This window comes from Dermacentor albipictus, chromosome 1 (assembly GCF_038994185.2).
Source record: "Dermacentor albipictus isolate Rhodes 1998 colony chromosome 1, USDA_Dalb.pri_finalv2, whole genome shotgun sequence".
In the NCBI taxonomy this organism is placed as follows: domain Eukaryota; kingdom Metazoa; phylum Arthropoda; class Arachnida; order Ixodida; family Ixodidae; genus Dermacentor; species Dermacentor albipictus.
Genome location: NC_091821.1, coordinates 311,236,149 through 311,250,679, shown reverse-complemented (window position 1 = coordinate 311,250,679; position 14,531 = coordinate 311,236,149). Strand labels below are relative to the sequence as shown.

General features: G+C 43.6%; 1 protein-coding gene across 1 annotated transcript in view; it reads left to right on the top strand.

Moving 5' to 3' along the window:
* The first annotated feature begins 156 nt into the window (after positions 1-156).
* LOC135905142 (late secretory pathway protein AVL9 homolog) overlaps positions 157-14,531 on the top strand; it is a 60,851-nt gene continuing 46,476 nt past the window's right edge. Inside the window, exons 1-3 of the mRNA XM_065436164.2 lie at positions 157-672; positions 3,063-3,192; positions 8,742-8,827. Of these exons, the coding sequence (XP_065292236.2) occupies positions 595-672; positions 3,063-3,192; positions 8,742-8,827 (294 nt within the window). The 5' untranslated portion in view covers positions 157-594. The remainder of the gene's footprint in view (positions 673-3,062; positions 3,193-8,741; positions 8,828-14,531) is intronic.

Genomic DNA, 14,531 nt, shown 5'->3' with positions numbered 1-14,531 from the left:
GTGCACCAAAAATTGTTAGTAAAATTTAAGCAAAGTTGGCTTATAAGCGTAAGAACACAGTGGTGTTCTATTGTGGTGGGTGGATGAGAATTTTCACCGTAAATGCGTTTTTGTCGTCACGCCGGTGGCGCGTCGAGCGGTTTCGGTTCAGGTTCCGGAGGCGCCTCTGATCCTGTCGTATGGTTTTCTACGCGACTGCGGAAAGACCATTTACCATAGCCTCTGCCGTTTCCCTCCTGAAACATTTGTGCATGCTGTGTGATGGCTGCAACGTGAGCATGGTAACTTTTATTGTGTGCCCGTCAGCGACACATGTATGTCCCGCTGGTATGTGTTGAGGCCTCGATGCACCACCTTGGCTCATCGACTCATCGTAGGAGTGCCGAGTCGCCGCCGACTGTTGCTTGTGCTTGCGTGCCGCTGACGACGGTCGTCGTGCATTTTCCTGCGAATTGCTACATCTGTGATCTTCACATTGTCTGCAACCATTTTGCCCACTGCAAATGGAGGGCTCGGAGGGCAGCGACAAATTCGTGTCCTTGATTGTGGTATAACCTGCGTGCCTTGCAGCGGATCGATTAATCGAGCGCGATTATGGAGAAACCACCTGTTAACGAGGCACCTATTCTCCATGTCGTCGTAGTTGGGTTTCACCACATCAAGGGGTACCAGGTAAGCTGGGTTCCGCAGTGTCACGCGGATGCCTGCTGAGGGACTGCACAACAGCATCTGCTATTTGTCAGTTTGTGCACTCCTCTTTCGCCCTCTTTCTTATGGGATATATTACATCACTGAAAAGGCGAGAAGAAAGGAGGTTATGATATCGCTGAAGGGGGGAATATTAGGCAAGCAAAACATCAGAACGACATAATTTGTTCATGGTATTCTTAAGAAACGCCCTTGTTTATTTAGATCCTCCCCAACACAAGCCGCGAAAACTGCTGCAGTCGCCGTTGCAAGCTTGTGTTGAGACTGAAGACTACACGCACAGATAGTTGCCTAGCACATGACCGCTGTACTCTCGGTATCTGGACAGTGTGTACCCTGCAAATAGGAGTCCGAAAGCAAGTGTACTGTATCGATCTCCGTCGAAGTTTGCCGACGCGATCGACATGTATAGATCGAAGCATGTTTCGTTTTCGGTACCGAAAAAATCTGTTTTATCTGTAGTTTGTAGTAGTTGGGTGCAGAATCTAAAACTTACGCTAGTATGTAGAATTATGAACTGGCCAATTTCTCCCTACTTGTTCCGAATAAGTGTAGTTTTTGACACTTGCACATTGCACTATAATAGTAAGATTAAAGCATGATCGTGTGTACCAGGTTCGAAGCTGTATGTGCTTGAAAATGAGGTGTAGACAGTGTTCAATCAGCACATATTCAAGCACGCTCTAAAATTGTCACTTGCATGAGCCCATATAGCCACCTCCCACAACCAAGAAGAGTTCTTGACAGGAAATAGCAGCGAGTCAATCACAGTTCGACCATTCATTAAAAGTAGGCATCAATTGGTACACAATACTGCTTCAGCGATAAATTGCACTAAATTTCTGGTGCCAAATGACAATAAGTGAGTTCTGGAACCAGTTGCCTGTCTCCATTGTCTATATCACTATGATCATTCGAAACAGCCTTATCTCATTTTTTTGGGGTGGGGGGGGGGGGGGAATTCGCTTGTAGTTAGCGAATGATGATGAATTAGTGATGCAACAACTAGACACAGACAAAAAAGATAAGATGATCACAGAGTGATTGTCTCTTCTTCCAGAGTGATCGTCTCTTCTTTTTTTTCCGTGCCTAGTTGTTGCACTGACAGATCACTGACACATTTCAACAAGCCCAGTTCTCGCTACTTGTAGTTAGTGTTCGTGATCATTCGGTTCCCTTTGCATTTCTGAGTGGCACTTATAGTAAATGAATGTAATAAAATGGTGGTTCTTCCTGTGCAAGATCAGATTTGGAGAGCTCTTTAGTGCATTGAAGTTGTCTGTACCTTCATGCACACTTAGCTCAGTAACTATAATGCATGGGCGTGAAGAAGCTGCCAGTTTAAATGGCTTCTCTGTGGAATACAGAAGCCTCCAACACTATTCGTTTCTCCATTAAGATGTGCCCCTTTTTAGGAAGGCGATAGAAAATATTCTGGCAGGGTGACTTTATATGTATTGTCCACATAGTGCATGTACGAATTGAAATATGAGTGCGAGGAAAATTTGAAGTCCTGCACATGGTTACTGAAAAAATTTGGAGGAGGCTTAAGCTTCGCCTTTAAGAGTCGAATGTGATAGCATTCAAAGATCTTGACTGCTTCTCATGGTTCCGAGCAGCTGCAGCTTACGTAACTGTAATGTTTATCTGGAAATGCTGGCAGCGAATGCCATGCACAAAGGCGAGCTTTCTGGTTGAAATGGGGCCTCTTCCGTGGGCCAATCTTCTGTTATTGTTTCACACTTCTAATATTTCAGTCTGAGGAGATTTAACATAAAAGGTATGCGCTGTCAGTGTTTTGTTTCGTGAAATTTGTTTGTGGGCTGTCATTCTCAATATTCTGACGTATAACTTTGTAAAGAATGTAAGACAAGGTAAGGTATGAGCAACGCTAGTGATGGAAGAACTTTAGTGTCATATGGAATATATACGGCAATTTTAGTCATGGGATGCCAAATGCTGACACCAGATTTTCTGTGACACGATGGGCCTTTAACGCTATGGCATTAAAACGGAATTACCAATTGCTGCATAACCAGAGGCTATGTGCTGTGGCCTGAACACTCGACATACTTCACACTTATTTAGTGAGTGTAAAAATGGGGTGACATTTATTTTTACTTATTTATATTTCAGTTGATGTCAGTAGTACAATTACTATCATGCTTCAGGTAGCCATAAGCTACGAGTAACCATGGGTATCAGTGCTTGTGAAGTATGTGAACATTGTTCGAAATTATGGGACAGTAGTGGTTTACTTAAAAACTAGTGGCATATATTGTTGGTATTAAATGCTGTCAACACTTGAACGGTTAAGTAGTAACATTTTATGTTGCTGTGTGCTTACCTTCTAGCTGGAATATGCGTATCCTCCAATACTTGGAAAAGAGGAAACAGAGGCTCAGGAGAACCAGGATCTCCCCGAGCCGTGGAAGCACCTTCCATCCCTTGCATTGCCTGATGGTGCCCATAATTATGAAGAAGGTAACACTACTTGCTTTCATGTAGGAAACAATCATGTATGGGTGTGCGAATATTCAAAATTTTCAGTACGATATGAACAATCTTTGCTATTCAATTCATATTTGATTCAAGGTCTTTATATTCGACATTGTCAAATATTTATTAAGTTCTTCTGCTGCTAGAGAACTGCAGCTGTTATTATGTTGTTAACTGCAGCAATTATTTGGTCAAGCTTGCCAAATCCTAATTACTTTTTTTTTATTACGCTGTTGTAGTTCACTTCGCTCTTTCAATGAGCATTAAATTCTGCTACGTGCATCTGGTAACTTGCTGTTCCTTTGTTTCATTACTGCCATTGTCATGCATGATGCAGCAGATGTGATCATTTTTCCTTTACTACCGGTATACAAGCTTCTCTGTTCAATTTTTAACGGCATTAATGGTGCCAAATAGCGTAAACGAAATCCATAGAACCTTTATATTTCCCTTTGTTCATAAATTCCAAATATTCTATATTTGATTCGATATTCGAAGCCTGTTTTTTTTTCTAGTATTCATATTCTATCCAATTAGAAGGTTTCACCACACAATCCTACATTCATACAAGTCCTTATTCGGTAGACATTAAAATTAATTGTAGTACTGCCATAATGGCTGAACTAGAGCTAACTCATTTCCACCATAAATTACCGTGGCTGTGATAAGGCAGGCCGCTTTGTACACTAAAACATTGTGGAAGGGATTGCACAAAGTTTGTTCAATCTACTCAGGCGTCACTTGACATGTTTGACTGGTATAGTCAGCTTAGTTTTTTTCCACCACCACTAAATTCGGTGTTGTTTCATTGTATACTATCCTTTCTTTTAGAAAAATTGTTTTACATTGTGGTTCAAACGCTATCTGTAACATCCCAAATGGACAAATATAATTTTCCAGCTTTGAAAATATAAAATTGCATGAATACACATATGCACGTAGCAGGACGCATTATTCCACATGTTTGAAGTTCTTTAGGCTGAAAAGTTGTGAATTAAAACCCAAAGCTGCATGATAAAAGCAGTATTCAAGTTTGCTTACAAGAACATTTCTTTAACTAGGCCAGCTGACAAAATATAATTGGGTGCTGTCTTACCATCCATCTGGTTGGGCACTCCAAATAGCTGCGAAAATGTGACTTAAGCCCTTCATTCAATAAGAGCACTATTTTGAGCCAACACTATGAATAATGCACTTGTGAGATTCCCAAAGCCTTTCACAAGATTGGTTGCTCATACATAAGTTCTCATACGTAAGACACATTTTGCATATTGGATGTCTTAGAAACTCCATTGTTTAGGGATATGTTGTCCGTCTTCCTTTGTTTGTGCTCTTTAAGGAGGGTGAATCAGAAAGTCTTTGCTCCTATGTTTTTAATCCAAATTAGAGCTGTAAATGCCAAGTCAGCAAAACCCTTCCCAGCGGTCAACCTTTCTTGGACTGGCCTTACCTGCCGGTAGCTCCACGGCACGGTGCTGCTGTCAGTTGTTGAAGATGGCGGTTGTGCTTCACACGTCCACAGCACATGAGCGGCGAAGTGTGATTCATTTTTTATGGAGCATGGACGAAGGCTCATCGAAATCCACAGGAATATGCAGCTGGCAGTTATCAGTCCACACTGTCACGTCTGCTAGCTGCCATCAGGTGAAAATACAGGGGGATTCACAATGTGGACAATGCGGTTATCCTCCACAACAATGTGAGGCCACATGTGGCTGTCTGAGCTGTGGACAAGCTCCGGTCATTTCACTGGGAGAGTCTGGGCCACCCACTATACATTTCAGACCTTGCCCCTAGTCATTTCCATGTTTTCGATTTGCTGAAGAAGTTCTTGGCAAGACAGTGATTCAATGCGTAGCGTTGAAGCCAAGACAACAGCCCGATGGTGGTTCCACAGTCAGCCGGATGAATTCTACCACAGGGGCATCTCAAATTTAGTGCTTCGTAGAGACAGACAGACAAATAACTTTATTGATGGTCCTGAGGAACCGTGTTAGGGTACCTCCCTTTTCAGAACAAATGTCTGAACCGGTGTGGGGTCTATGTGGAAAAAGAGTGTAAGGTACATAGAATAGTGTGTATGTTTGTAATTACCTGTATGTACCTTATTTTGCATAATAAAAAATAGCGGCAACGACTTTCTGATTCTCCCTCGTATATTACTACTAAGATGTAACTGCACTTGCACTGTCAGTGCTATATTTGGGACCTTGTGTGGTTTCAAGCTAGTTCATCCGTCCTTCTCCTTTCAGCATGTTTTTAAATGCCTTACTTTAGCTAGCAATCATCTATAACTTCCACTAAGAACTTGTTTTTTTATTCACATAGCAATTGTACAGACACTCCAGCCACACTCGCATTGTCATCTGGATGTGTGTGTGTGTGCATGTGTGTGCAAGCTCACGCGCTGTCCAGGCCACGGGCAGCCCACTTCTGGTGGCAAAAAAAGAATGCAGAACTGGCATACACCAAACATACAGCGTTTCTTTACTGAACGCAAATGTGCTGTGCTGCAGCAATCGCACGTGAACGCAGGAATAAAGTACTTTGCAGCATGGGCAACTCTTCATGGCAATATCTGATGACACAGGCATAGGTACAGGGAATATTAATTCAGTTCATTAAACTTAGAAGTGCAGAAGTTTAGGCAAGTTTGTGTGACTTCATGTTATAGCTGCACAATGCAAAAGAAACTTGGACGTGAGCTGAGGAAAGGACAGGACGAGTGCTGATTTCAAACTGATATTTATTGCACACAAGAATGGAAAAGGAAAAGAAGAGTAACAGAATGCATGTGCGGATAAAGAGTTCAGGAAGGCAACACACCGGATTTTGCATCAGGCTCGCATCATTCTTGAACAGAATCAGTGACAGTTGGCTAATAAACGTGTCGGCATTTCTCTGGATTAGGAAAGCTTCCACTATCTCTCGTGTTAGTTGATCACCGTGCTTAAAAAAAAACTGTGGCATCTGATGGAATTTGTTCACATCTGCATTCATGACAGTGTAATGCAAGGTGAGTTGTGGTGCTCTTTCAGCCAAATATTTATGCACACAGCTTTAGTGAGTGGACTCAGGCATGTCCAAATGTGAAAGTACCCCCCCCCCCCCCCAATCATCAGTAGCTGCAGTAGCAGCAGCAGCCTATTTCATGTCCACTGCTGGACGAAGGCCTCTCCCTGTGTTCTCCAAATACTCCTGTCCTGCACCAACCGATTCCTCCTAGCATGCACAAATTTCCTCATTTCATCGTTCCACCTAGTCTTCTGCCGTCCTCGACTGCGTTTGTCTTCTCTTGGTACCCATTCTGTAACCCTAGTGGTCCAACGGTTATCCAACCGGCGCATTACATGACCTGCCCAGCTCCATTTTTTTCTCTTGATGTCAATTAGAATATCGTCTATATACCCGTTTGCTCTCTGATCCAAACCGCTCTCTTTCTGTCTCTTACCTTTATGCCTAGCAATCTTCGTTCTATCGCTCTTTGCGCGGTCCTTAACTTGTTCTCAATCTTCTTTGTCAGTCTCCAAGTCTCTGCCCAATATGTCAGCACCGGTAAAATGCACTGATTGTGTGCCTTCCTTTTCAATGATAATAGTAAGCTTCCAGTTAGGAGCTGACAATGTTTGCCGTGTGCGATCCAACCCATTTTTATTCTTCTATGAATTTCCTTCTCATGATCAAGGTTCCCTGTGATTAATTCACCTAGGTAAACGTGTTTCTTCACAGACTCTATAGTCGGATACAAATTTAGAAAAAAGGGGAGGCCCCGCCCAGATGACCGAAGCGCGACAGCCGATTGCCTCCGCGACTGAATTAGTCCCACTCAAAATATCGTGCTCCTGAAACGCCGGATTCTTGGTATAAATAAAGACTTGTATTTTGATGCCTGTTTTAGTAGAGCTCTCATGTGCTACAGCACATGCCGGATAGCGACAGAAAAATAACCCTGTGCCTTCTACAATGCTGCACGTCGTGTGCTCTTTAGCTTCTGTGCAAGTGCCAAAAGTAGAAAGAGCAGCTCTGCATGACTTTTGCGCTTGTTCGCATGTACATGGCGTATCTACTACTTGTTTTCCAAGATTAAAATGAATTAGTTGATATTGAAAAAGTATTTATATAAAACAATGCATTTATCGCTGAAGCACACAGCTGATGCAAGTTGGCCCAGTGCGAAGCACGGGCGGCCATCATCTTAGTCTGCGGGGTCACCGGCCGTCCAGCTCATGACGTCAGTCCAGAGTGCGTGCCCATTGGTGGATGCTTGTGTGCGTCCGCGTCGGAGGAGTAAACGCCCCCTTTTTTCTAAAGTTGCATCCGACTATAGAGGCTGACTGGCGATCCTGAAGTCTTGTTTCCTTGCCCGGCTATTCATCGTTCTCTTTGTCTTCTGCATGTTAATCTTCAACCCCACTCTTACACTTTCTCTGTTAAGGTCCTAAATCATTTGATGTAACTCATCTGCATTGTTGCTCAATAGAACAATGTCATCGGCAAACCGAAGGTTGCTGAGATATTCGCTGTTAATCCTTGCTTCTAAGCCTTCCCATTTCTTCCAAGCACTTCCAAGCACGCAGTGAATAGCATTGGAGAGATTGTGTCTCCTCTTCTGACCCCTTTCTTTATAATGATCTTCCTACTTTTCTTGTGTAGAATTAAGGTAGCTGTGGAATCTCTGTAGATATTTTCCGAGATATTTACGTAAGCGGTCTATAGTCCTTGACTATGTAATGCCTCTATGACTGCTGGTATCTCTACTGAATCAAATGCCTTTTCATAACCTATGAAACCCATATAGAGAGGCTTATTGTACTCTGCGGATTTCTCGATTACCTGATTAATGGCATGGATTGTAGAGTATCCCTTCCTGAAGCCAGCCTGTTCCCTTGGTTGGCTAAAGTCCACTGTTGCCCTTATTCTATTGCAAATTATCTTGAATATTTTATGTAATACTGGGAGTGAGCTAATGGGCCTGTAATTTTTCAATTCTTTAACGTCTCCCTTTTTGTAGATTAGTATAATGTCTGCATTCTTCCAGTTTTCTGGGACCCTTGCAGTCAATAGACACTTCATACAGAAAGCCGCCAGTTTCCCAAGCAATATGTCTCTTCCATCTCTGATTAAATTGACTCATAGCATTCACCAATAGAAATAACCACTAAGTGCCCCAGCAGCATATCTCAGCAGACCTATTGGGAAGCTATCCCTTGATTTTGACAGGAAGGTGCTCTGATGGTTTCTTCTCAATTTTCTTTTTCTATCCTTTTCTCTTTTGCATCATAGTCTTTTGTACTTGCTTTTCTTTCCACGCTCAATTAGCCCCCATACTATTGCGGACGCAATCTAAAGTTGTGCTAACTCAGGAAGCCATGCCTGTTTGGCCAGGGAACGCCGCCAGTTGTGCTTTCAGCTGTTGCTAGTAGAAAAGCACTGCTGTATTCTGAAATGGTCCCTCTTCGGGCGGTCAGAAATCGTTTTTTTGTGTGTAGTAGCTGTACATTAAAAAATTACAAATGTTTTTCTATGCTTTTCAGACACTGTATATTTTCACTTGCCAGCATTGGACAACCCAAAGCGAACTGTTTTTGGAATATCATGCTATCGACAGATCAATGCAGAGGCAAGTCTAGCATTCTTATTTTTTATGACGTCATAGTTGCAATAAATTTGGTAAATTTCTTTTTCTTAGCTCAGAAACCATTCCACTAATAATGCACTAATCTTGTAGATACTGTGCAAGCTTCAGCTGGTTATAACTGCTTGCCAAATATACTATAATTGCTATAGCTGACAGGTAATATTAAGGTCATGTTTCTGGCTGTGGTTTATTGGATTTATGGTGCAGGTGTTAAAGCTTTCTCAAAGTTTATTTTTTAGTGAGGTGCATTGATCTTTTGTAGATTCCTGTTATGCGAGATGCTCATATCAACTGCAGCATTTCGACCATATTATTGTCAATTGATGAATGCTGCTATCTCAAAAACCAAACAGGCTATTGAGAACATCTGACAACTGTTGGGAGCCAAGTTAACAGATTCGGGCAACACGATACCCTTGATCACTGTGGACCAGTTATATAATCAGTGGCATACCGATTGGGGAGTTTGAGAGGCTGTGGCCAACCCTCCTTTCCCGTCCCCCTAAATGTAGGTGTTTATGTGACTCAAGTAATTCTTCTGTTGAATTGGTCATTAATAATTGTAGGAAGTGCAGGGGCACATATAAACCAAAACCAAGCATGTAATAAGATGGGTCCTCGGCCAATATGTCAAATTAAATGTTCGTTTTTGTACATGCAACTGGCACTTCTAATGACTTGTATACACTATAATATATATATGAGTGAATCCATGTCGAAAAACACAACAAATATAATCTATTTCAGCCTTTGGCCAGGGTCTGGCTCTTATCAAGAATTACTTTACAGGTGCATGACAGCTATTTCATACCCTTTGGGTGAAGCATTACTGCAACTAGTTGTGCAATGTTGTAACGCTGCTGTGTGTGAAGGGCATATAAGAGCTGTCATGCACCTGTAAAATCATTCTTATAAAATGAAATCCTGACTGATGGAAATTCTGAGTGCGCTAATGATTGTAATGCAGTCAGCCTTTCAACTTCTGATAATACTGCACATATGTGTATAATGAAAAGTATAAGATCTTAAATTGGCTGTCATGTTGCAGTGCTGTGACTGCAAAGTTTCACTACTTTTGAGAAAGTAACCATTTGACAAGCATAAGTGTGGTTCAATTCCTCTCTTCTTAAAAACTTAAAGTAAGGAAACAAATATGGTGTAAGATAATGACTTCGTACTTTTTATAATAACAACAGGGAGCTCTGACAGGCATCACAGCAGATGCCTCCCGAAACTTGTATGGGCTTGTTTCTTTAGTGACTAATATAGGCTCATTAGGGTGCTCTAAGGTCGCAGTGCCATTACAGAAATGTCATTACACAGCCAAATGTCAATATGATGAAATAAATATAAAATTTGGTTGCATGTGCTTTATTTTAATAAAGTATTCTGCTGCTATATAACAAAACCTGGCACAGTATCAAATATAGCCAAGCAACATTTTTTTTTACATGTGGCTCAAAATATGTATTATGTAGCAGAAATGTCAAATACAGCTGCTAACCAATTTTTCAGACACGTTCAGACCTGCACGGTTAATTGATGTTCGTAGGGGCACCGCCACCAGGAATGTGCCATGTTTGCGATGTCACAAACATGGCAGCCATGAACAAAGTTGTCACTACGTCGACTCAGGGCGCTGAACCGAAACTTTCATTGCCATCTGTGGACATTGCAAAGCCATGGTCGTTAGGCCTAGCAGCCTAGGCCAAACCACATCTGTGTATAGCTGTGGCAAAGATGCGCCAGCCTTGCATCTTCTTTCTTGAAAACTCTGTCATGCTATGTTACACTGATAACATGCATGCTGTTAGTGACCTGGAAGTAGTGAGGTGCAGAAATAAAGGAATGAAAGGTACGCAGGATGGCTGATGATTATTGTAGGGGGACAAGATAAGTTCCGTGTCACATGTACGTACACTTCTGACCTCAATTGGAGCTGATCTGGATCAGATTTCTTGCTCACAATCAACAATGGTCACTGCTACACGGTTTAAAGATATGTGGTTAAATTTGGACAATATTTCAGTTTTACAGCTTACTATTGCTGATAAAAATGTTCTTAAACATTTTTTATTGAGCTGCCTTCACTTTTTGTTTTTAGCATGTTAAGAACACTGCACTAGAGGGGCAGACGTCAGCCTGCGATCGCGATCAAGAAAGATGATCGCAATTCACGGATTGCAATCGTGATCTGACAGTGACCATGTAGGAGCACACGGATCCGGATCAAACTTAATCTGGATTGCCCCTATCGCGATCAGAAGTGCACATGTGACAACGGTATTAGAGTGCGCAACCTCTTCCACGTCTGGAGAATCATAAGGGGACTGTACTCAGCAAACAGTAATTGTAAGTGGCACATTTGAGACGGGCATGTGGTGTTTTTGACCAGCAGTTTGGCTTGGTTGGACCACAGGTGGCGAGCTAATGTGCTGATCACGTGTGATCGCTTGGTTGTGTATTAGCAATGGTGTGAAATGTGTGTATGTAATTTATTGTTCCCATGCCTTGTATCGACATGGCAAGCTGCAGACGGTCAATCAAAATCGGCCAGAGACTCTTTACTGGCCCATCGGAGGCAACATAATTGCGATTTTTTTTCACTGGTATCAGCATATATGTTTATAGCAAGTGTTGGATATAACAAAGGTATTTCCATGTTAGGTTCAATTTTATTATAACGAGGTTCGACTGTATTTCCCATTAGTGTGACTTTGCGCTGACCTATAAATTTAGAATTTAACAAGCATTTCTTCCTCTTCAGTGCAAGGTGTTGTCTTCTGCTCTTGTAGGCTCTGAAAAAAATTAAGATTAAATTAATTAATTTTTTACAAGGTTAAAAACACAGACATTGCCATTATTCTTACTGCTATTATGCTAGTGTTGTTTTGCAGCGCTTAGTGATGGATAATGTTGAAGCTGAATCAAGGTGAAAGGTGGTGATGGCCACGCAAAAAAAGATATAAAACTACTGGAAGAAGACAAACACTGAGTTGTATTAACAAGAACTTGTGCAAAAGACTGTCTTATGCCCCTGCCACATGGGCACAGAAAATGGCATCAACTTCCCGATGCCTTAAGATTTAATGTCGTTTGCATGGTGCCACATATGTAAATCAAATGACATTCGCCTTAATGCCATTCCTCACCGAAGCTGTTTGCCAGAACTCATTCCACTGAGAAATGCGTACTTTTAACACCATAGCTTGCTCAGTGTGGTTTACTTGAATTATTTGAAACGACATCGTATTTAGCTGGAAACAAATGTTTCAGGTATTTAAGCCATACAGCACACATAAACAACTAAATGATGTTTTATATCAAGCAAAAAAAAAAAACAACAACAACAAAGAAAAAAAACAACAACAAAGAAAAACAAACATGAGAAAAGATGTTGCTGCAAGCAGAGTCATGTAAAATGTTAGCAAGAAGCATGAAGGAAGGAAAAAGATAGGAGGGAGCATATTGCAACGCGATTGAAGCCAAACCTGTTGGCCCAACACGTGATCACAAGTCAAAGTGTGCAGTTGGTTTTAGTGTTCCCTCTCTGCAGACAGGGCCACAGCAGGGCAGCTGAAAAAGTATGCATCAAATAAAAACTGCTGACATAGCTACTGGGAACTGTTACGACTTTGTACCGCTGCACCACTATTACGACTTTGTGGTCCCGTAGCGCTCGTCACCCGTTTCGTGACAGAGCGTTGGTAGCGAAGACTCCGAGCCAGGCGTCGAGGAGAATAACGAAAGGGATTTTATACATTATATACAGGTCATTGTACAGGACAAGATCGGATCGGCACTGGGGCCGAGAGCTCACACAAACGCGACTGTTCCCGCACGGCGACGTCCGGCGAAAACGCGTGACACATCTCACCCCAGTCGGGAGCGACACTGTCTCCCGGTGGGTCGGCGGATCCTGTTTTTCAGGCAGCGCGTCGCTGCTTTTATAATCCCCGAGGAACCATTGTCACTCAAACGGCCCAATACAAAGTCAGCACACGACGGTCGTCCGAGGGGTCCAACCAGCGACCGCGCTGGCCACCCGGTTCAAAGTTCGCGTGCGCGGAGACCTCCATGCAAAAGGAGGTGCGGCGCCGGGCTGTCTGGCACACGCTGACACGTCTAAACACGTCGCCTGCCGATGCTTCTCCCGCAGGACACCGCTGCCTGACGGCTCAGCATCTTGACTTGTGAAGGGAGAATTAGGGCGCTCGCAGGATAGATTCTGCATCTTGCAGATTCGGAATCCGGGCTTGTGGTACTGGCACAACAGCATCCCCGCCCTCAGATAAGGCGCCGGGAAGACGAGCTGCCTCCACGTGGCTCGGATGCTGGGCGCGCACGTTCGTCAGGCTCGTCCAAGTTCACGTCCAGTGTCGGGACGCCAGGTAACTTCACGTGCCCAGGTCCGACTCGCCAGGACAGGAGCTCTGCTCACCGCGTCGTCGCCAAGGCACCTTGACCAGCTCCGCTCGGGTCGTTCCTAAGACCTTGCTTCTCGCCACTGGTCCCGGTTGGTCGTTCTGCAGCTTGCAAAACCGACCGGCAAAAGGCAACACCCAACACGAACAAGTGCCCTCTGTCTCCCGTCAAACACCAGACAAGGCCATAATCCAAATCAACCTAACTAAATCGCTATCCCCCCTTTGCTCCCGCTGCAACAAGAGGCAGGTGTACGATCTAGTACACAAGGCTCAAACAACCAGTTTTCAAATTAACAACGCAACAAAATAGAAACAATTATTAATCAGCAATAATAATTACAAATAGAATGGTCCCCTTGAAATCACTTGGACCGAAAACATACTTCTGAGGAAGCAAATGAGGTCATTCATTTTTCCCGGCGATATTTTCGCGGAATCCGAAGCTGCTTATATTTGCGACCCTGCTTATCCGTGTAGCGGCGGTACAATAAGCCAGATTCCTTGCCAAATGAAACCCTCTTTTTTTTCACTCCCCGTTTGACGCTCTTCCTCAGATCGGCTAATGAACAGCCTTCCTGTTGCTCGCGAATCAGACTTTCTCTTTCAACTGCAGCCTGCTCCTGCCGGCTGGCGGAAACCGGAGCGAGTGTGGAGCCCGCGTCGCCTAATTGCGGCGTCGAGTCTATATCGCGGCTAGCACTGCACGCGTCACTCCCACTCACTTCCAGGACCCGCTCGTCTAGGCCAGCCTCCGAGCTCTGCCTCTCCCGCGACTGCTCGCCACTCAAGTTACCTTGATCAGTCCGTGTGCCGCACCGCCTTTCGCTCACCGACGCAAAGTCAAGTTCCCTCGACAGCGGGCGCACTTTGGATCGCGTGAGCGCCATGTACGCCACGTCGGCAAAGAATGACTTGCCCTGATCCTTCAGCAGCTGCTCCGAGCTATTTGAGAAGAGGTAGGGAAATTGCTCCGGGAGGGCGGCAGACACAGCGGCCTCTGTGTTAAGTTTCCCAAACTTTCCTTCAATGACAACCGTTGCGATCGGTAAACAGACACTCCTCTCCTCGGCCACTTGCCGTATCCTAGCGCACTCTCCCGTAAAATCACTCGAGGAGACGAAAGACGGGTGAACAACGTCCATAGTTGCTGCAGAGTCCCGAAGTGCACGGCACTTCTTGCCGTTTACCTTAATTTCCTGCACATAGGGCTCCAATAGACGTATGTTTTTGTGAGTTTCCTGTATCGTTGCAAAAGCAAT